This window comes from Tupaia chinensis, unplaced genomic scaffold (assembly GCF_000334495.1).
Source record: "Tupaia chinensis unplaced genomic scaffold, TupChi_1.0 Scaffold143064_1, whole genome shotgun sequence".
Taxonomy (NCBI): Eukaryota; Metazoa; Chordata; class Mammalia; order Scandentia; family Tupaiidae; genus Tupaia; species Tupaia belangeri.
Window position 1 is genome coordinate 892,158 of NW_006202908.1, and position 23,794 is coordinate 915,951.

The 23,794-nt window shown below is 42.8% G+C and overlaps 1 protein-coding gene across 1 annotated transcript in view; it reads left to right on the plus strand.

Annotated features, from left to right (window-relative positions):
• The first annotated feature begins 1,700 nt into the window (after positions 1–1,700).
• MRPS9 (mitochondrial ribosomal protein S9) overlaps positions 1,701–23,794 on the plus strand; it is an 82,240-nt gene continuing 60,146 nt past the window's right edge. The window contains exons 1-2 of the mRNA XM_006163786.3: positions 1,701–1,892; positions 23,395–23,574. Coding sequence (XP_006163848.1) covers positions 1,758–1,892; positions 23,395–23,574 — 315 coding nt within the window. The 5' untranslated portion in view covers positions 1,701–1,757. The remainder of the gene's footprint in view (positions 1,893–23,394; positions 23,575–23,794) is intronic.

Genomic DNA, 23,794 nt, shown 5'->3' on the forward strand with positions numbered 1-23,794 from the left:
CTCATAACCACCACGCCGCCTGCTAACCCCCAGATTTTTTTTTCATACTTTAAATGGTTATCAGCATGTTTCTTATTCCAGTCCTCTCTCTCTCCATGTTATTTACCCAGTATCAACCTATAGCAGTGCATTTGTTCCCAGTGCAAAGGCTACACAGGAAATTTAATGTAGTAGCCCAAGTGCTGCCCCTAGTGGTAGGAATGTTTTACGTATGCTTTACTGAATTCTAGTGTAAGATTGAAAGGTGAACTTTAGACAAATAAAAGAAAGTATCTCCACAACTCCTCTACTCAGTTTCAGTATTTAGTTCTACATGCTCCAACATATATACATTTTTTAATGGTAGAAATTTTACTTCCATACACTTATTTGAGTGTTTTCAACCTGGTTAATTTTCATTAAGAAGGTCTAAACATTAAAAAAAACTTTTCTATAACATGTAGGCACTGCTGTCTAAAGGCCTTTTTCCCCTTAGTTTTTCTTATAGGGCGTCTGTGCTTTCCAGAAAGAGGAAAAGTGAGAAGTGTGTTTCCCCCAAGTTCCTCCTCATCTCTCCCAGGGGAGGATGGCCACTGCACTCCCTTCTCCTCTAGTCTCCTTTGAGGATTTTGTGCACGCACACATACATGCCTTATGTGATTTTCAAGTCCTGGGTCCAGGACTCTGAGCCATCGCCCCGTGGGATTCAGCATCTTACCCATGCCACCTGCTGGCCCAAGCCATCCGTTTTAATGAGCTATAAAATCTCCGTTTCCAGATGCTTCTTCACAGACCTCTACCAATGGCCGACGAAAATTTCCACTAGTCTAAAAGGTAATAACAAAAAGAACCACAGGGTGAGCGTTTCATATGACTAAAAGCATTCCGTTCGAAAGATAGGTTTTTATTGTGAAATTATGCCATTTCTACCTTTTTAATGTTAGAATGTTCTGCTGTACGAATAGATGATATTTACTTGGCAACTTAGTATGATCTGATTTTCTGTGTTAATTTTACTGATCTTTCACATCTGAATGTTTGGAAAGCACCTTAAGAGTTACTGTCAGGAACAAACGCACGTGTTTCAGAGGCAAGGCATATTCATCTCTACTCAAGGACTACGCAGTTGGCTGGGTTTGGAGTAGGGCTTTGGGAGCAGCACAAAGGGGGCAGTTCTTGACCTTGCCGTTTGCGGCGGCGTAGCAGGTGCACTGTTAAGAGGCAGTGTAAGCGCGAGTGCCAGGGAACGTAGAGTGGTTGGGAGCTGCTGGAAGGGAGCCAGCCGACTTGGTTCCTGGAGAATGCGGAAAGTGAGATGGGAGAAACCCATGCTAGGAAGGCTGGCAGATGGGAGCCAAGGCTCGCGGTCCCTTCACCCTGGGAGGGCCTGCCCGAGGGGAGCGTCAGCGCTGGAGAACACTGAGGACAGGCGGCGAGGAGAGCTAGGTCAGGGACAGTCGGCTCGCGGCGCAGCAGCGGGTAAGCGAACTGACTGGCTAAGGACGCACGTGCAAATCAGTAGAGAAGGGGGCACGTACTCTACGGAGAACGGCCCACTACCCCTTCTTCTCCGGGTCCGGATTGGCCAGGGTGTGGGGTCGGACACGCCCCTCGAGCCCCACGCACCCAGTCAGCGACGAGCCTCCTCGCCCCGCGAGACACGCCCCCTGTCCCAAACTCTGGGAAGCCTTCCCGACCCGCTCGAGAGCACATCGCCCATCCGCGCCTGCGCAGCCCAGGCCCCGCCCCTAGCCCATGCTTGGGTCCCCACAGCAAACATGGCGGCTCCCTGTGTGTCCTGCGGCCGGGTGGTTTCCTACCGCCTCTTTCTCGGGGGTAGGGTTATCCTCGCCCAGAGGCAAGGCTTGTGGAAAACCGCTGCAGCTGAGTTGCAGAAAGGTGCCGGGTCCCAGGTAAGGCCTGGGGGACTGGCCGCGGCGGTCCTTGCAGCGCGAGTATTGGAGGCGACCGCGCCACCTTCCCTGGCGTCTCGCATGCCCTCGGGGAACCCAAAGCCTCAGGTCCGGGGTGGGCGGGGTGTGGGTTGCAGCGGCAGCTCTGGGGGTCGTTTCCGGTCTGTGGGAGGTGGAGGCAGGTATAGTTGCCTGCAGACGGAACCAGAACGACCTAGGTGCAGTGTTGAGTCCGGCGCTTCCCGCTCTCCATGCTCTCAACCCAGAGGGGAAGAGAATGGAAACTTCTGAGCGGCCTGGAGGACTTAATGGAGAGTCATTCGGTGGAGAGGAGAGAGTGACTAAAAAGTGCCTTGTATCTGTGCAGCGTTTGTTTTCTTAATTTTCCCGAAACTGTCTCTAGGTGGAGGCCAGATCTTGTACGATTGGTCCCGAGGGCGGTCAGGATGCTAGCTTGAGGTTGCAGGTCCGAGCGGCCCATGATACAGTTTGCTGACATCGGACCTCAGAAGGAGGAACAAGATTTAAGAGGAAGGAAGACGAGTTTAGTTGTGGATATAATTGTAGGGAACCAGCAGTTAGCGTAAGGGCTGTCGCTGGACTCCTATGTAGCCGACCGCGGTTGGAGTCCCGGACCCGGTGGCTTAAACTCACACCAGGCGTATGTGCGTGCGTGCCCAATAGCCCGAGAGGAGAATGGAGGAGAAGGGATTGCGGCGTGGCCAACCCCCCTGAGGGGTGATTTCTCGCTTTCTGTCTGAATGTCTGTCTCTGTCTTTCTGGCAAGCGCTCGCGCCCTATAGCAAAAACCTCTCCAAAAAAAAAAAAAAGTTAAAAAGTTGTGGATATAATTGTGATTCTGGCGTCTGTGATGACCCTTAGGAGATTCCCAGTAGTCCCATAGATAGCAGGTCTGTAGCTTGAGACAAACGACTTAGAAGACTTCTGTTGCTTTGTACATGGTAATGATGTCTTCATCCGTTCATTTATTTTTCAGACATTCGTGTGTGTGTATGTATGTATGCATGTATTTATTGATTATGAGAGTATACAAATACAAGAGCAGAAGAGAGGGAAGGAAGGTATTCTTGACAGAGTCTTGCCAGGGGCCTCCTGCCCCAGCAGCCCAGTTTGCTAGAGGTGCAGGTGCTGGTTATCTAGCCTGGCCTGTTAAGATTGAGCCACAAACCTGGACTTTACATGCAGTGTCAGGCAGTGTGCAGAGGTGCCCTCCTGCTTTAGCAAAGTGGCAGGGCCATTTTTATTTTTATTGGAAAATGTGCTCTAAGTTTTTCTTTTTTCATGTGTATCTTTGTTTCCTTCCTGCATACAAATAATTGTATGAATGGGACAGTAGCTTAAAAAATAATTCTCATTGTTTATACTTAGTGTGTGTATGTAGAGGGAATAGCTTTCTCTTCCTCCTTTGAACCCCTTGAATCTAGTATTTGTCCTTCTGTGTCTTTCTCCATGTTCTTAATAATTGTGTACAAACATACATCCATATGCACATTTTAAAAAATGGGATCACATTGGATTGCATCCCACTTTGCTTTCTGTTTTACACATAGAAGTCCATCCAAGTCACCTATTATGTATCTAAAGCATTTTTTCAGTGCTGCATAATATTCGGAGGTATGAATGTGTCCAAGTTAACAGCTAATAGGCGTTTGCTTTGTTTCAACTTCTTGCCCACTCATGAGGTGTTGTAGTAAACACCTGGGTCTACTTCTTAGGTACCGATACTTTTATTTCTGTGGGAGAGATTTCTTCTTGGGAGGTTAGTGCTGCAAGATATGTGCACATCGTAAATCTTAAAAGATATTTCCAGGGCCAGGTGGTGGTGCAGTGCAACTATGCCCACATTGGAACGGTCCGGGATTTGTGTCCTGGGACTTTCTAGGGCATGCCAACTGAAGCTGGAGGTGGATGGTAGCAGGAAGGTCCTGTTGGGAATCTCTCAATAAATAAAAATGAAATAAATGAACAACAAAAACAACTTAAAAAAAAGTTATTTCCATAGTTTGCCGAAAAGATTATAGCCTTTTACAGTTGATACTGGAGAGTACCTTTTTTTCCAAACTATTTTAGGTTTCATTGACTTATTTTGTTACATGAAGGGTGAGGAATGATTTCTCCTTGTTATTTTAATTTTTATCTCCCTGAGCACTCTTTTCTTTTTTTAATTAAAATTTTTGCCATAGAGTGTGTACTCTTGAAGGAGGGAGACAGAGAGGGGGAAAGAGAAGAATGACCTGCCTGGGGATGGCTATGCCACAATCCCTTCTCCTTCATTCTTCTCTCAGGATTTTTGGCAGGCATGCACATATATCCAAATTGATTTTCAAGCCACCATTTCCAGGACTTGAACCATGGAGTCAGCTGTTTGGGATATCCAAGTCCTTAACCACTACACAACCTTCTGGTCCTCCCTGACCACTCTTAATAAAGCATCCTCCTATTCCCCAAATGTGGCACATGTGTACCGAGCACATTACCAGAGCCTGCTGCTGTGAAGTAAACAATTTGTAGTCACAGAAACAGTTCTGGACATATTAACCCTTTATACTCTCAAGGGGTGATCTGAAGGCTAAATGCTCAAATTCCTTAGTACCACTGTGACATATGTTTTATCATATGAAGTACAGCTCAGATTTATTGAAACCCTTAACTGATTCCTTAGGTTATTAATGATTCCATACATTTAAAGAGTTTATTTGAAATATTGTTTCTTGACTTCCGTCTTTAACATTATTTTAATGTTTACTTATTTATTGCTTCATGAGAGACAGTGATAGAGACAGGTACCTCTAACAGGGTTTCCACAGTGTGATCCACGCCTTGCTCACCTGTGTCATGGGCATGCATAGGTAGCATATTCAAGGAGGTCCAGGGATGCGAACCCTGGGACTTGCCAGTAAAAGTTCGGCACATTATGAACCACCCCCTGGTTCCATCCATCTACAACATGTATAGTTATATTTCTCTTGGTTCTGGTGTTTCTTACAATTAAGAATAAAACAAAATAGTCCTCAAACCTAAAATGTTATACTCCCTAAAATGGACACCCTCAAAATGTAGATTTGGCAGAGATTAAAAGGTAAAATACAGTTTAAAAAATAAAAGTAAATAGTCTAGCTCATATTGATTTACAGTTAGCTTCAAAGGAGAAAAAAAGGTAATGAGGTTTCTAAAAATAAAATAATTTATATTTGACTTTTTGGCATTTCCCCATTAATAGAAATATTTTAAAGGCTCACAACAGCCCTGTGAAGTCATTTCACACATGTAAGGACTCAGGATCAGAAAGATTTGAGTCATTTACACAGTTATGCGGCAAAAAAGAGACACAGCAACTGGACTTCAAAACTATGGTTGTTTACCCTGATAGCTAGGAAAACTACTAAAACGAAATGAGGATAGAAGTCTGACTACTTTTTCCTATTTTCCAAAATTCTTTCCAGGTGGCCTGGAGAGAGTCACACCCAGAAATTTTAACAAACCATTTTGACCCATTGACAGCAGGATTCTTCCTTCTTCTTGTCCCTGGCACAGTATCTTTCTGATGTGTATTAAGCGTCTTTATTGCTGTTAAAGTACATTCTTTTCTGATCTCAGCAATCACCACCCTAAAAACTGTAAAACCCACCTGTAAGTCCCCCCACAACATGTCCCACCCTTTTGAGCCAGACCAATGGAAAAACTTGTGTCTCACTCTTAGAATCAAATAAAAGAAACCCCTGTACCTGACCACTGCTAGAAAGGCATGTTTTTTGTCTTCTCTCCGGGCCTAGGTCACTCATATTCTGCTTAGAAGTAAACTGAATTATTATTTTTACAGAGTTGCTTATTTCTGTTGATAGGAGATAACCCCAGGAGGGGACTGTGTGTGCATGTATACATGCTTGTATGCTTACGTACCTCCCTTTGTAGAAACTATGTTCTTCCTGAAATGTGAATGAAAACAAAATCCCACCTTCCCACCTGAGTTAGTTATAGTTGTAGAGCCTCGTCTTTGATTAGTTTGGATTAATCTACAGAAAAGCTCCTACTTTATTTAGCTCTCTGTTATTCTTTCATTAGTTGATAAACATTTATCATTACATGAACCAACATTTAAAACAACGGAAGCTTCTATGGTTCATTTTTTTCTGAAAAGCATGAACCTAGAGATAATTCAAATGAAGTCTTTAGTTCTATACATCATAAGCTTTGAATCTATATGTGTGCCTTTGTTTCTATAACAAGGACAACCTCTGCAGTTTAGTCTCAGTTGGTCAAGCCAAAGGACACCAGCAGTGACAGGAATTCAAACTGTGGCTAAACTATGATCATCTTTTTTCAGCCTGAGTTCTAATATAAAGTGTAGGCACTCATTCTCAGTCTTTTCTCACTCCCACACAGCCAAGGGATGCCCAGCACTCCCATGAGTGCACTGCTTAACTGCCACAAAGAGTCCAGATGGGGCCCAGCAGCAGTGGCACAGGCAGCAGGGCACTGCTGTGTGATGCTGGAATCACATGTTTCTAGGTCATCCCAAACATACCACATGTGCACGTGGGTTCCAACCCTTCACCACAAAAGAAAAATTTAGAGCCAGGGCTTTCTCATGCACATTACTTCAAAACTAGCACTCGCTTTACCATAAAAGTCAGTGCCAGCTCCATAGTACAGCAGTAATATGCTGCTCAAAAAGAAGCCAGATCCCACATGGCGACCGCAGTTCAGATTCCCAGCTGGTTAGTCTGAAGCAAGCAGGGAATGCCCATGAGTGTCCAGGATCTGTCAGGTGGAGAAAGGAGATTGCAGTTTGACTAGTCCCTGAGGAGGGTGCTCATCCCTCTCACTCTCATGCACACATGTACTCTACCATGAATAGAGAAAAACATTAAAAAAAACTAAACATTGGACCAGCAGTTGGTGTAATGGCTACGTCGCTAGACTCCCATGTAGTCGACTATGGTTCAAGTACCAGACCCAGTGGCTTAAACTCAGGCCGGGCGCATGTGTGTGCGTGCCCAAGTTCCCAAGAGGAGATTGAAGGAGAAGGGATTGTAGCATGGCTATCCCCCCTGGGGGGTGATTTCTCGCTTTCTGTCTCTGTCTCTGTCTTTCTGGCAAGTGCGCGCGCCCTATACCAAAAACCTCTCCAAAAAAAAAATGCCTTGCCCACATGTCCTTGATGGAATTAAACCACTATTCCAAACCACACCAAAGTAAGTTATCCTCCACCTGAAGTATATAACAAACACTTACTGTATATTTAGTTTTGCTCTACTGACTTTGAAACCTACACTGCAATAAAATTTCATTAGTTTTTCTTGAACTGAAATGAAAAAAGCTCCTCTGATCTGATAAAGTCATGTCATTCACTAAGTTAAAATACTATTCAAAGAAAACAATGTATTAATTCATTTTTAAGTTTTCTAATTGTAATAATACTACAGAAAGTAAATTAATCCCTTAAATACAGCTACTGAGCATTGGTTCATTCTGTAAACACCTTGTTGTACTTATGTACAACCTTTCTCCTAAGGGTTCAGAATAAAAATCAAGATTCTACAAATTTAGGTTCTCTTCGGACACTACACATCTTAAAGAGATGCTTTCTGTCTTTTCTGACTCCAAAGCATGCCAGATTGTGTGATAAACTGAAGTTAAAAAAATAAAAACAGCAAGTATATACATAGGTATTTGCATAGCTACTGGAATTCAGAATTATAGGCCACCACAGGTATAAAGATTCTCAAAGATCTGGGTGCTTTCACTCCCAGCCAGATGAACAAACATGCAAACTCAACAGAACAGAAAAGTCACTTAAACTATTCCAGACTCTCAAGAACAGTGTCTTACAACATGCCCCTTTCTCATTTGTCACCCTCAACAATACAGAATTCCTGGGACCAGCAGTTAGTATAATGGTTTTATCACTAGACTCCCATTTGGCCAGCCATGGTTTAAGTCCCAGGGGCATGAAACTTACTCATGGCATATGTGCATGCGTGCCCAAAGTCCCAAGAGGGGAATGGAAGAGAAGAGACTGTGGTGTGGCCATCCCCCTTGGGGAGTGATTTCTTGTTTTCTGTCTCTCCCTGTCCCTCCGGCAAGTGCTGAGACCTATGGCAAAAATCTCTCTACAATCAAAACAAACAAACAAACAAAAACCAATATGGAGTTCCTAAGGTAGGAAGCTATTGAAACCAAATTTGAGCAGTTTTCAAGTCATTTCCTCCAGTGGACACCTTCTCTTACAAAAATCTTTGTATTCAAAAGCATGTAGTTAATCAAGAATTCCCTTAAACTTTTATCATCTGTGCTGAACACATTAATCTTATCAAACTGTATACGCATTTTTCCTTTAATTATTCATTCTCTTTAAAATACACTGGTCCAGCCTCAGTGAAGGTTGTAGATCACCTCTGAATGATACTGGAGCCATATGGGAGGCCTTGGTTTTGGACCTGCAGGCATGCCCAGGATGCTGGCTAGCTGGGGGTGGGAGGGAGGGGGACCCACAGTTATCACAGTATGGTGAGACCCCATTGGGGATACTTCACTTGTTCTCTATCATAGGAGAAAAATGAACTTTCAAAAAATGTTTAAAAATTGGGACCAGCAATGAGTGTAATGGTTAGGTCACTGGATTCCCATGTAGTTGACCACGGTTCGAGTCCCAGACCCGGTGGCTTAAACTCACACCAGGCATGTGTGTGTGTGTGTGTGTGCCCAAGATCCTGAGAGGAGAATGGAGGAGAAGGGATTGCAGCATGGTCCCCCCCCTCCCACGGGTGATTTCTCACTTTCTGTCTCTCTGTCTTTCTGGCGAGTGCACATGCCCTATAGCAAAAAACCTTTCAAAGAAAAAAGAAAAAACTGTTTAAAAATAAAGTAAAACACGATGACCAAAACTGGACATGCTACTTAAAATGGATGAGTAATTTCCAAGACTAGAGAAGAACTGTACCCATGCCCTTGGGTGCCATATTCATTTAAAAATATTTGTGCATGATAGTGACTTTTTTTTACTGGCTTATATGCAGCTCCCCCATTTCCTGCACTTAATTCACTGAGTTTCATATAGTTTTCATAGATCCTTTCCCCTATTGATCATAGTTCTTTATAGAAATACTTAAATCTACACTATATAACAACTCCCATCTATGTCTTAAACATACTAGGAATATGGAAGTACATATAATCAACACGGCACACATTGTAATGTACAGTAGATAACGGAACCAAGGGTGACAGCACACTGCTGCCTACTGGAAACCTACCTCCGCTGGCCGATCGTTCTTTACCTGTGCTACACGTGCCCTTTGCAGGGAACATTCAAAAAGCTTATGAAGCCTTAAAATTAACTTTCTCAATCCCATCTGCTTCAGTGCTTTGTCTACAGATGGTCTATAAATAGAAGTCAGACAGTGTCTACTAAAGCCTACTTCAAGGCTGGAGTCTGGTGTTCCCCAGCCAACAGAATCCTCCTCGGATCCAAGCCTCTTAAGCTTCTCAGATATGCAGTCTTGCGAGTGGATGTCAGAACTGTTGTCTGTAGACTGCCTGATTTCTGATACCCTCGGGTCAGAGCTCTGCTTTTCTTCACTCTCATCCGTGCTGCAGTCCAACTCCTTCAGCTCCCCTTCCGTGTCATCGCCCTCATCTTCTGACTCATTGTCTTTGGGTGATTGAGAAGAAGGGTTTTCATACACCAGCCAGCCAATGTCTGACAGGTTCTTGATGCCCAAAACAGTGCCCATAATTCATAATTTCTGATTTAAGTCTTTCGTGATATTTAACCACAAACAGAGTGCCTGCACCCTGTCCTGGAAGTCTTTCACAGCAGATTTTTCGTAGTCCTATTGAAGAGCCTGCAGTGACGGATAAAGTGCTTCTATGTATTCTAGCAGCTCCATTATCTGTTTCACCTGCTCAAAAGAAACCCTCTGGCATTGGAGATGCCCGTGATACGTTGAGGGACCCACAACCTTTGTGCCATGAGGACTTTTGCACTGCCCTTCTACTGAAGTACCATTAAAAACTAGCTCCATTTCTAACACAGGCAAAGCTCCCATAATTAACTTTGAAAGTGAGGATTTCGTTGATAATATCTGGGATGGCTTGACGGGCTGTATACAGAAGGAAGTCCTGGTCATTAATGGTCCATCCTGCATGCCCTGCTTGTAGTTCTAACCAGATCAATTCATTAGACTGGTTAAACTAGAAAGCAGATGTATTTTCTTGTCTTCTTTGTCCTCCTTTGAGACTGAGGTAAGCTTTAGCAAGAGTCGTAATGTTTCAAAAAACTGAACGATCTGCTGGGCAGTCGGGCTTGGAAACCGGAAGTTGAGCATTGCTACAGCTCAGGCTGAGGTAAGGCTTACTGAGATCCTGTCTGGAATTGATTTTTTGTGGGGGCAAAGACCCACCCACCGAGTCCAACATGAATGAGCACTGTACATTTTCCCTGTGATCACTGTTTCAAGAGTTGCTCGGATCTTTTTCTCCTGTTTATAGCTGTAGTCTTACACATTCTCCACTGTTTTTTACATGGAGGCTGATTTGGTGTGTTCATTCTTTCAAATTAGAGGGACTGGCCAGCCTCCCTACATTGTTCCTCTGCTGTTTGGCTGACATGGGTTTCATCTGTTGTGGTGTGCTGGGGGGAGAGGTACCATAAAGATTTCTTATATTTGGGGACCAGCAGGTGGCGTGGTGGTTAAGGCGCTGGACACTTGCACATGGCTAACCACGGTTTGAGTCCTGGACCTGGTGGCTTGCTTTCTCACTTTCCCTCTCTCTCTCTCTGTATCTCTCTCTCTGGTCAAATTAAAATGAATGAATGGATAAATAAAATTAAATAAATAATTCTTAAAAAAATTTTTATATTTGTTTCATCTGCAAAATCTTCTGGATCAGACTCGGGACTCTTGCAAGCTGCATCACCCACGTGCACTCTTGTCTCACCTCCAGGCAGCATTCAGGCTTGTGCTTGTGTTGGGGTTCCTGCAGTGGGGGTGGCTCCTCCATGATAGCGGCCGGAGTGATGGCTAAGGTGGGAAGGGGGACCAACTTGGCAGTGGCTGCTTCTCTCATCTGTGCACAGAGCCCAGCATGGTTGGGGCATGCAGAAAGCTGCAGGCTGGCGTGGGGGACCAGAGCCCCAAGGTCCCTTTGAGGAGAAAACGTAACCTTTTATCTCCACTGTGGTGCCTAACAATAGCTCATCGATGGTCAGTTTATTTCTGTCCTTTTTTTTTATTATTATTATTTTTATTGGAGAGGTTTTAGCTATAGGGCGCATGTGCTCGTCAGACGGACAGAGAAAGACATAGAGACAGAAAGTGAGAAATCACCCCCCTGGGGGGATGGTCATGCCGCAATCCGTTCTCCATTCTCCTCTCGGGATCTTGGGCACACACGCACACGCGCCTGGCATGAGTTTTAAGCCACTGGGTCCGGGACGCGAACCGCAGTCGACTACATGGGAGTCCAGCAACATAGCCATTACGCTAACTGCTGGACCCAGGCCCAACACCTTCTAGGTCCAAATAAACTTAAACCAGCACTCCCCCCCACCCCCACAAAAAAAAGATGTTCAATGTTATTGCCCTTTTGTCCCCCAAAAAGCCAACAGTCGGACTGCCTTGAGTATCCCCTGAAGCTGTTGCCATGACCTTTGCTCTTGACCAGCTCACTTTTGCTCTGACTGGATTATTTCTGCATCTTGGTAGCCAGTGCTTTGACTGTGCTTTGTCTTCAGGTTCATACTGGTAAAGCCGTGTGTCATCTTCTGTTACAGTTCTTCAAAGAAATGCTTCAAGATCTTCATCCCACTGCTTTAAAATTTCTGTTGAAAGCTCTCTTCATGTCTGCAGCTAATGTGGGTGCAAGAGTTTTGTTACCCATCGTACCAAAAGTTTCTTCAGCTTTAAATTTTCAGTCACCATTTGCAGAAGCAGAGCCATTTGTTTGAGATGTTTACGGTGTCGGTGTCGGCCCTTGTTTCTGCTGTCACTCATCGGTCCTCTTCAGTTAGGGCACAAGCAAGATTAACTTTTTCCTCGCAAATGAATGTAATGGTGTGTCTCTGTGGGCATCATCTTGTCTCATCTCTTCTTAGAACTAGTTATTTTTTAGGAGCATTGCCCCCACAAACTTTTCATAAAGATGATTTCATTATTCTTTACTCAAGCTTTGCCATAACCTTGCTTCAGTTTGCGTAGAATCATGTTGCCCTAACATGGGGTTTTTTCAGACTGACGCCTTACATTTCTTAGTGCCTTAAACTATATCCTGTTCAGATATTTTTTAAAGAATTTTAATTTAATTTTATTTATTAGTAGTATGTATTATTATTATTTTAATTTGACCAAAGAGAGACAGAGAGAGAAAGGTAAAGTGAGAAAGCAAGCTGCCAGATCCGGGACTCAAACCACCGTTGGCCATGTGGGAGTCCAGCGCCTCAGTCACACTCCATCTGCCAGCCAGTCCTGTTCAGATATTTTATAACAAGTTAGTATGGGTTTATTTTGGTTAAAAAAAAAATTGAAATCTGTGTATAGTTTTCTTATAGTATGCACTTTCCGTGAACTTTTTGAAGAGTCTTCTATAGTAAATACATAAATAATATAGTCATTCGTCATCACACAAGAATGTACTGTACATAATTACATTTATATACTTTTATATGACTGGCAGCACAGTAGGTTTATTTACATCAGTATTATAAAATACGTGAATGACATGATGTTACATTAGCACGACTATAGTGTCACCAGGCAGTAGGAATTTTCAGCTCTCTTATAATTTTTTTTTTTTTTTTGGAGAGGTTTTCGCTATAGGGCACGTGTGCTCGCCAGACAGACAGAGAGAGACAGAGAGACAGAAAGCGAGAAATCACCCCTCATGGGGGATGGCCACACCGCAATCCTCTCTCCTCCGTTCTCCTCTCGGGATCTTGGGCATGCACGTACACGCACCCGGTGTGAGTTTTAAGCCACCGGGTCCGGGACGCGAACCACAGTCGACTACGTGGGAGTCCAGCGACATAGCCATTATGCTAACTGCTGGTTCCCAGCTCTCTTATAATCTTAGGGAACTACCATTGTATTCTTAGTATTATCAAGAGCTGTTCCAAGTTCAAATGTCTCCAATGATCCCAATAGTAACTTTTTATTGTTTTGTTTTCAACAGGACTCTAACAAGGTCCACACATTTTTCATGATTGGTAATTATGTTAAGTCTCTGAATTTATAACAGTTTAAAGAATGAATATAGTAGATTTCCTTGTTTCCATTTTCTCTTCCTAACCACACCCTAATTTCCTCAGATGGAATGAATTCCTTCCCATTGGATAGAGCCCAGAGGAGTTTTAATCGGGGAAGCACCTGACCTGAGTTAGCCCGTTAGATCCGTCCTCCTTTGGGATGTTGAGCAGAGACCAGACATTTGGAGCTTTCTGTCTGGGTGCGATCATCTGTCCTTGTCTGTGGCGATACACTGCAAATCCCCACGGATGCCTGACACTGGGACAGTGCCAAGCCCAGTGTGTACTATGCTGCTTTCTATCTATTGAAAATGTGTGGGACCAGAGTGGTGCAGGTTTTTATTTGTTTCTGATTATGGAATATTTATATACATAGAATGAGGTGTCTTGGTGATGGGACCTGAGTTTAATCACAAATTTCATTACATTTCACATACACCTTACACTTAAAATCTGAAGGTAGTTGTATACAATAGTTTTAATAATTTTGTGCATGAAAAAAAAGTTTGTGTGCAACGTACCACTGGAAAGCAAAGATGTCAGTCTCAGTCAGCCATATGGACACACTGTGGTTGTTTGGCATCATGAAACAAGAGGGGGTGTTTTTTCCCATGGGGACGCTGAATAGACTGTGCTATGTGTCTGTGTTTTGACTGCAACCTGTCACATGAGATCAGGTGTGGAATTTTCCACTTGTGCTGTCATGTTGGTGCTCTCAAATTTTCCAATTTGGAACATCTCAGATTTCAGATTTTCCAATTAGGGGATCTCAACCTGTATAAACGTACCTAGGATCAAGTTACTAAGTTATGCACAGTAAGATATTAACTACAAGTGAAATAGAACTGGGGCGGGACAGCGGTGCAGTTGTAAATGGGGTGCTGTGTGAGGCTGACACACTTGGGAGAGTTCCCAGTTCATGTCAGAGACCTCCCTGAGCATTCTAGGAGCCTGTGGGCCCGGGCTGGCTGGGGCCGGGAGTGGATCACAGTGTCAGGACCTTGTTGAGAGTGCTATTTCTATCTCGGTCTTAGTCATGGAGGAAATAAATAAACTTTAAAACCAAAGTAGATTTAAGATATAAAATAGAACCATTACAATAATACAAAGGGGTCTTCAAAAAGTTCCCACAAAGTATTATGAAAAAGTTATGCATTGATTTCAAAATTTTTTGCATCAAATAAACTCGTACTTTAATTCCATTTTCCATGAATTTTTAAATTTTTCTCATGTGCTATAATTGTACTGCAGTAACTGAAACTGTGGAAACTGTCAGGTGTGGAATTTTCCACTTGTGCTGTCATGTTGGTGCTCTCAAATTTTCCAATTTGGAACATCTCAGATTTCAGATTTTCCAATTAGGGGATCTCAACCTGTATAAACGTACCTAGGATCAAGTTACTAAGTTATGCACAGTAAGATATTAACTACAAGTGAAATAGAACTGGGGCGGGACAGCGGTGCAGTTGTAAATGGGGTGCTGTGTGAGGCTGACACACTTGGGAGAGTTCCCAGTTCATGTCAGAGACCTCCCTGAGCATTCTAGGAGCCTGTGGGCCCGGGCTGGCTGGGGCCGGGAGTGGATCACAGTGTCAGGACCTTGTTGAGAGTGCTATTTCTATCTCGGTCTTAGTCATGGAGGAAATAAATAAACTTTAAAACCAAAGTAGATTTAAGATATAAAATAGAACCATTACAATAATACAAAGGGGTCTTCAAAAAGTTCCCACAAAGTATTATGAAAAAGTTATGCATTGATTTCAAAATTTTTTGCATCAAATAAACTCGTACTTTAATTCCATTTTCCATGAATTTTTAAATTTTTCTCATGTGCTATAATTGTACTGCAGTAACTGAAACTGTGGAAACTGAAGCCAGAACTGCAGAAAGTGAGGCCGCAGATGAGGGGGACTACTGTGTGTTGAACCCGCTGTGGATGGTCGACATTCCCGCTTTCTCGCTGCCGGAGATTGCTGGGAGCCTGCCTGCTTTTAAGTGTAGTTCTGTGGGCTCCTCGTAGCCTTTTAAGAAATGCCCTTTTTGCTTGAGTAAACCAAAGTCGGCCTGGTTTCTTTACATCCGGAGACCTCTAATTGACACAAGTATAAATCTTTTCAAAAGGTTACTATTCATTTCATCTCTCTCAGAGTCGTCAAGCTGTTTTCTTTCTATCTACATTTTCTGTAATCTGACTTTGATCATTACCTTTTTTTAAAAAAAAATCGCTCAAAGGTTTGCTTTCTGTTAGTGTGTGTGTGTGTGTGTGTGTGTGTGTTGCATTTTCTATTCACATTAGCAGCACATTCTTCTTTGTTCCATTTTTACCCAATTGGCTAAAAGGCAGTTCTCTAACACTGCTGTGACACCATTTAGGGAGTGTGTAATGCTGGCATTTGGCCAAAGTGGGTGCGTCACTTCTCTGTCGGGATGTGTCTGCTTCTTTGGCAGCCCGCTGGATCGAAATTATGGTTGTCTGACCTCCTGATTATCTTTAAAAAGAAACAAATCTGTCACATTGTACTTACACCACTCCACTAACACAAAGCCTGAGGAAAATTCTCTTAGCAGCCTTTTGGTTCGAAATAGAACCTGTAGAAGATGTTATTAGGAGTTGTTTTTAACAAACGTGGCAAAGCTAATTCCTTCCAGGAATTCTTGGTATTTTTAGCTAAAGATTTCCCCTCCCCCCACACACCCTCAGCCTTCATCTTACTTAATGGATTGTCCCAAATGGATAGTGGACTGCTTTGAATGTAAATATTTCGGGGTGAATTCACTGCTGGAGTAATTCAGAAATTGAATGAATATATTCTTTGTCCTGCTTCTGATGCTGTGATAAGTTTTCAAATTTAATAAATATTCCAGTTTCCAGAATGTCCTATTCTCAAATAGTCTGTAAAATGTCTTAGAAAAATGTTCTAAAGAAATTTTATGAAAAATAGCAAATCATGGAGATGTTTTTTAGGCTCTTTCTAATGGCAATAAATTTTTTATAAATGTACTTAAACCATTTATGTTAAAACCAGGAGAGCTGCTGCCTCATGTTACAAACTCCAGAGAATGTTGACAGACAAAAAATTTTATATGAAGTGTAGAAACAAGTCTTTGAGCTAATAACCAACGCTTGCTTGAGAAGATACTAACATTGTACGAACAAAAGAAGAACAGGCACTGTGTGAAAGAGATAGATGAAGAAAATACAAAGGACTATTCATTCAACAAAATGAAAGAATTATTTTACCGCAACTAGTTTACACTGTGAAAGATGTTTTTTTAAAAAAAAAAGGTTGGATGAGGGAGAACTCTGTGAGATAAGAAGATATGATTGCAAGAATGGGGTAAGGCAGGCCAGCAGGTGGCATGGTGGTTGAGGTGCTGATCTACCACATGGCTGACTGTATGGTTCGAGTCCCAAACCTGGCGGCTTGCTTTCTCTTTCTGTCTCTCTCTGTGAGCACATGTGTCCCATAGTAAATTAATAATAATAATAATAATAAATGAATCACTTTTTAAAAACTGGGTAAAGCAAGACTTTTGAAGATAAAAAGCTATAACTTGGGACCAGCAGATGGCATAATGGTTATGTTGCTAGACTCCCACGTAGTTGATTGTGGTTCAAGTCCTGGACCTAGTGGCTTAAGCTCACGCTAGGTATGTGTGCTTGCGTGCCCAAGATCCTGAGAGGAGAATGGAGGAGAAGGGATTGTGGTGTGGCCATCCCCCTTGGGGGTGATTTCTCGCTTTGTGTCTCTCTCTCTCTCTTGTGTGCATGCACCCTATAGCAAAAATCTCTCTTAAAAAAATTCAGAGTGTGGCTTCAGTAAGCAGAATGGACCCTACAGGAAGAAGACAAACAGCATGCAGTAAAAATTTAGAATTCACACAGCATGAAATAAGAGAACACAAACGAGACTAAGAGAAGGTGACGTGCACAGAACAGATCGTTGCTGTGATAGTATGAGAAAGCGCACAGTAAGTTAGTGAGAATTCAATGATTTGTTTTATTTTTGAAGTTGATAGGAGAAATACATGTAAAGAAAAATTTTTTTTTGGTTTTTTGTTTCTTCCATAAGTGAGAGAGAGACAGAAATAGTATCTCCAACAGGGACTTGACACCACCGTCCACCACCACCCTCAGTTCCAGATCATAGCTGTACCTCCTCTCCACAACAGTGTCCTGAGGGTGCGCTCTGGACTTGAACCAGGAACCTTCCCATGTGGGATGCCTCACTTTGTTGTGTTTTACCACTGTACTACCATCACCCCCTGTTGGTAAAGTAAACATTTTATCACCAATATATGGTCTTTACTGAAATAAGAGCAAATTGTCAAAAGACAAAAAACTATATTATTTCCATAAAGCAAAAGAAAGGAAGGAAGCATGAAAAAATAATAAAGATAACATATGATGAATGATAAGCAAAATAGGATATTAAAACTCATGTAAACGGGAAAGTCTCACTTATTAAAAACTCAAGCTGGATTAAGAAAAAAAAAGAACAAACATAAAATGGTCTAAGATTTAAGTGGAGAAGATGGGCAGCGATATTCCAGGAACAAGTAAGCCGGCGCTGAAGCAGTTGTGATGCTATTACCCAACAGAATTGAATTCAAGATGGTGGCTACGTTGGAGTGGAAAACGGTCACGTGAAAGGGAACGATTCGCCGTGTGGTGTGACTCCCTGGTCCCAAACAGTGCACTGAACGTACCACTGAAGCATGCAAAAGAGCCCGACAGGGAAACAATTAATGCCAAACAATTACAGCTAACCATGCTGCTCTTTTGACTCACATTCAGCATCAATGGATAATTTTAAAAACTTTTTTTTTTTTAATTTTGCCAGAGGACACGTATGTTCACTGGAGAGGGGAAAAGAAAGCACCCCCCCCCCCATGGGCATTACAGTCCCTTCTTTATTGCTCCATCTTTTTGGGATTTGGGGACACACATGTACCTGACATGTTTTTCAAGTCACCGGGTTTAGAACTTGAACTGTTTTGGTTAGCCGTGTGGAATCCAGCTGCCTTAATCACCAAGACATGCGCTGGCTGCATATATGTGTGTTTTGGTTTTGGTTTTTCTGTCCATACTTTACAACCACAGCATGGTTGAATATCAGCCACCCTTGCTCTTAATACCGTCTCATCTTCTATTTTGCAAAGAAAATAATGCCCATAAGGCACAAGGAATCTTACCTTTCTCTCTGCTGTCCTCACTTATAAACTCTTGCTTCTTCACATGTCAGGAGAGATCTACTCCCACTAACACTCGTGCGGCCATTTCTCCTACTCTGATGGCATCAGCACCCTGGCTCGTGACTTACTAACACACCATTGTCTGTAGCTAGGTCTGTCCTGTGCACACAGCAGCAGAGCCGTCTGCCTCCCGGGATGTCCATCTCATTAAAGTCATCATTCCCCAAACCGAACCCACCCTGCCCTTCCACTGGAATTCCTCCCTTTGGGGAATGAGCATATTCACTGGGAAGCTCGTTTCTCTTCCTGAGGGCTGTGGTTGGTACTCAGTGGGAAGTGTCATGGTGGTAAACTAGAATACCTTCTGGATTTTGTTTGAGTTCTGGGTCCACCTATCACTAGAGTATCATTTTTGGGGTGGACCGACATGTTGTCCTATTACAGCATAGCAGTGGAACCGTCCTGTCATCACTGGAACATTTGAGAGCATTGCCTCCACTGTGTGACTGCTGCCCCTTGACCCCGCGTCCTTGCCTTTGCTGTGATTCTTGGGGCACACAGGCATTTTTCTCTCTGCTTGAATGTGGGAGGCAACATTTCCCTTGCTCAAAGAGGATGTGGAATCGTAAACCCCAAAAACTCCTGGAAAACGATAACACATGAGATGGTGAGGCTGTAAGTGTGGAAGCTGGTGCTGGTGGCCTTTGGCTGTGGGCAGTCAGCAGGGTGTAAAGGTGGACTGTGTGTACACAGAGCAGGCTATCCTCTCTCAATAAACTTTTTTTTGGGGGGGGAGAGGTACCTCTCTCAATACACTTTTTTTTGGGGGGGAGAGGTTTTTGCTATAGGTGCGTGTTCACCTGAAAGAGAGAGACAGAGAGACAGAAAGTGAGAAATCACCTCCCAGGGGGGATGGCCATGCCACAATCCTTTCTCCTCCATTCTCCTCTCGGGATCTTGGGCACGCACACACACGCGCCCTGCGTGAGTTTAAGCCACTGGTCCAGGACTAGAACCGTGGTCAACTGTATGGGATTCCAGCGACATAGCCATTATGCCAACTGCTGGTCCCCTCTCTCTTTTTAAATATTTATTTATCTATTTATTTGTTAGGATTTTCATGCTGCCTGGGTCCAGGACTTGAACCATGGTCAGCCAGCCATGTGGGAATCCAGTGCCTTAACTAACATGCCACCTGCTGTCCCCAGGCTAACTACTGTTTGGCAAAATGTGGCCGTGTTTTTGCCCATTGTTAGTAATGCCCTGTAAAGACAGAACCTTATAAACAAAAAATGTAATTTTTAAATAATGATATATTCAAAAAAGAGAAATTCGTCTGTGCTCACCTGAGGAAAAATAAAGTGAAATAAAGTGTTACATTTCAGGGAATTCTATTTAATTTATTTCATTGTTTTTTAGAGAGAGATTTTTCCCATATGGTGTGTGCACTCACCGGAGAGACAGAGAGACTGCAAGAAATCACCCCCCAGGAGGGATGGCCACATTGCAATCCCTTCTCCATTCTCCTCTCGGGATCTTGGGCACGCCACGCACATGTGCTCAGCATGAGTTTCTGGGACTTGAACTGTGGTAGATTACGTGGGAGTCCGGTGAGGTCACCATTACGCCATCTGCTGGTCTAGGAAATTTTATTTTTAATTAACAGAGGGCACATGTGCTCACAGGGTGGGGTAGGTAGAAAAAGCACACCCCGGTGGGGTATAGTCATACCCAGTCCCTTTTCCTCCATTCTTCCCTTCTGTCAGGATCTGGAGCATGTCTGAACACACATGTTACATGTTTTTCAAGCTGCCAGGACTGGGACTTTAATCATAGTAAGTCATGTGGAATCTGGTTCCCATACCCGTCGCCCTCTGGGCTGTCCCAGGCTCAGGGCCAATTTCAGGGAGTTTTAAATGGCGCTTTCCTACTCATTAAAGAGTAGGGGAACGCTATTTATTTATTTATTTAATTTTTACTGTCTGAAGTGGGAAGCATTTAAGAATATCATTTTCACCATTAGCTGTCTACTGTAATATTTGCCCTGTATTTCTTATATTTTTCTGTTTCAGGTATATTGTGACAAATTACTGTAGAACCATCTGAAGTTAGGATTCTCAGAGGGGAAGGGGATGGACGGAGGAGAAATGTTGTTGGTGGACGATGTATGTGTGAAATTGATTTTTTTAATGAAAGTTGAAATGAAGGGGTTACCTGGATGGTAACTTTAATGTCTGAATGCTGCTCTAAGAGTGCTTAGAGGGGGACCAGCAGTTAGTGTAATGGCTATGTCGCTGGACTCACACGTAGTTGAACGGTTCGTGTCCCGGACCACAGTGGCTTAAACTCACGCCGGGCGCGTGTGCGTGCGTGCCCAAGATCCCAAGAGGAGAATGGAGGAGAAGGGATTGCAGCGTGGCCATCCCCCCTGGGGGGTGATTTCTCGCTTTCTGTCTCTCTGTTCTCTCTGTCTGGTGAGTGCACGCGCCCTATAGCAAAAACCTCTCCAAAAAAAAGAATGCTTAGAGGGACCAGCAGATGGTGTAATGGTTACGTCCCTGGACTCCCACATAGTCAACTGCGGTTCAAGTCTCAGACTCAGTGACTTAAAACCGTGTGTGCCCAGGATCCCGAGAAGACAATGGAGAAGGGGTTGCAGCATGGCCGTCCGTCCCCCAGGGAGGCTGAGTTCTCACTTTCTGTCTCTCTATATCTCCAGTGAGCGCATACACCCCATAGCAAACATTTCCCACAAAAAGAGATAAAAGTCTCTAGAAAAAGAGTGCTTAGAATTGTCAGGCCAGGAAGGAAGATTGAGAACTGCAGAGTAAGGTCTTAAGAAGAGCCAGGAACAGAAAGATCAGTTTAGTTATATTTAGCTACTGAGTGCAGCTGAATGTCATTTAAAAACATTTTTCTGGTTCTTCAGCACCTTTCATTGAAGGTGAAATGTTAATGCCTTGGAGGGAAATTCCTGGTGCCACAGCATAGAAGGATCAGCAGCAGCAAGTTGATATAATTACCGATGTTTTCCAAAGATATGAAAGCTCTTCTTTCTGCTGTTAGCATGTGCAGCCAAATTAATAAGAAATCTCAGTGTTTAGTGAAGCAGTTTCTTCATTGAATCAATTTAATATAAGGACCATGGAATTAAGTCTCAAGCTAAGCTAAACCTATTATTTTAAGACATTAAACTAGATTGTTAAAAAAACAAAAATCTAGGTTGTATTTTTCCCTCAAAGAAGGTGAGCAGTTACAGTCTCGGGGTACTGTTTCCAAGTACACATGTGCCTATTTGCTCCTGGGCTTTCTGCTTGCCACCTTCTGGCTGCATGTGCATTTGACTTTTTAAAATTAATTAATTAATTAATCTATTTATTGGTTGTGATTTTTTTCAAGCCAGGTCTGGGACTCAAACTGTGTTCAGTCATGTGGGAATTCAGCACCCTAACCACCACACCACCAACTGGCCTGCATTTGCCTCTTGTGAGGGAGTGGCAGTTTACTCTTTATTTCCTGTGTGTCAGGTGTGTCAGCTTGTTGACATTGACCAGTCAGGGTCAACTGTGGATGTCTGTAGTAGACAGGGGGGTAGCACGTCCCGGGTGTTTTTCTCATTTCTTAAAAAAATTTAAATAATTATTTATTGAATTGTATTTATTATTTCTTTTTTATTATATATTTAAGAATGATTTTACTTAATTAATTTATTATTATTATTTTCCACTTTGATCAGAGAGAGACAGAGAAACAGACAGAGGGAAAGTGAGAAAGCAAGCCATCAGGTCCAGGACTTGAACCTTGGTCAGCCATGTGGGAGTCCAGCACCTTGAACCACTATGCCACCTGCCGGCCCCTATTATTATTCCTTAATTTGCTATAGGGAATATGCACTTACTAGAGAGACAGAGAGAGAGAGAAAGTGAGAAAGCAAGCTGCCAAGTCCAGGACTCAAACCATGGTCAGCCATGTGGGAGTTAATTAATTAATTAATTAAGCAGTATTTCACCAGTTGGCCTGTGTTTTGGGTTGTAATGTGTTGAAATGCTAGTGCAGGAGTACTTTAACTTACAGAAGGATTATATCCTGGTTAACCTACCATAATTTGAAATACAGTAAGTTAAAAATGCATTCAATACATCTATGTACTGAACTGCATAGCTTAGCCTAGCCTACCTTACCCGTCCTCAGAACACTTACATTAGCCTACAGTTTGGAAAAATCATCTAATCAAAAGCCTAGTTTATAGTAAGTGTTGACAATCTCGTGTACTGAATGTGAAAAAACAAAATGGTTGTGTAAATACTTGAAGTATGGTTTCTTCTGAAACTTTTTCACATCATCCCAAAGTTGAGAAATTTGGAAGTTGAACCCTTGGAAGTCAGGTGCCATCTGTACTTTAAACCACTTTTGAAAGTAAGCTTTTGGGACCAGTGTGGGCTGGATCCCACGTGGCTTACTACGTGCTTAAGTCCTGGACTTGGTGGCTTGAAAAACATACCCAATGCGTGCCCAGAATTTCACAAGGAGGGAAAAATAGAGAAGAAATTGCAGCGTGACCATCCCCAAAGGCTGTGCTTTCTCACTTTCTTCCTCCCTCCCTCCCTCCCTCTCTCTCGCTCTCGCTCTCTCTCTCTCTCTCTCTCTCTCTCTCTCGCTCTCCGGTGAATACATGTGCCCTCTTGCAAAGTAAAAAAGAAAGTAATCTTTTGAGCAGGGCACAATTTCTAACTACTTTCTAAACAGAACTTTTACTTTGTTTTTGACTCCAGTCAGCTGAGTGCCAGCACTGCCCAAGCTGTGATGACTCCATAGGAAGATCAGGGGGGTATCTAGGACCCTGTCTGTCTGGGAAGGCCAGAGGAGGGATCATGGCATGAGACATTAAGGATGTTTGTCTGTTTTTCTCTTACTCATGAAATAAATAAATAAATAAATAAATAAATAAATAAAAACACACTGCTTTCCTGTTTTATTTAGATGATAATCTGTAAGATCACTTTAATTTAAAATAATTTCTTCCATTTATTTTTCTGTTAGATATTAAGGCTAAGACACACCACACCTGTAATGACGAAGAAGAAGATTGCTGCCTCAAGACATGAAACTTACACAGAGGATTTTATTAAAAAGCAGATTGAAGAGTTCAACATAGGAAAGAGACATTTAGCCAACATGATGGGAGAAGATCCGGAAACTTTCACCCAAGAAGATATTGATGTAAGTACAGTTACTCTGCTGTAAAAGTAATTGCTGTAGAGGTTTAGATATTGAAGACACCTTTCTTCAGCATGAGCCTCTTAGCTCTCTGTAAATTTAATCAAACTGTCAGAATAAGGCAAAATCCACTATAGATCTAAGTTGGAACAGTGGTTTCAAAGGAAGATGCCCTTCTGTATTTGAAGTATTACAAAGTATGACGAATTTCAGATTTTAAGTA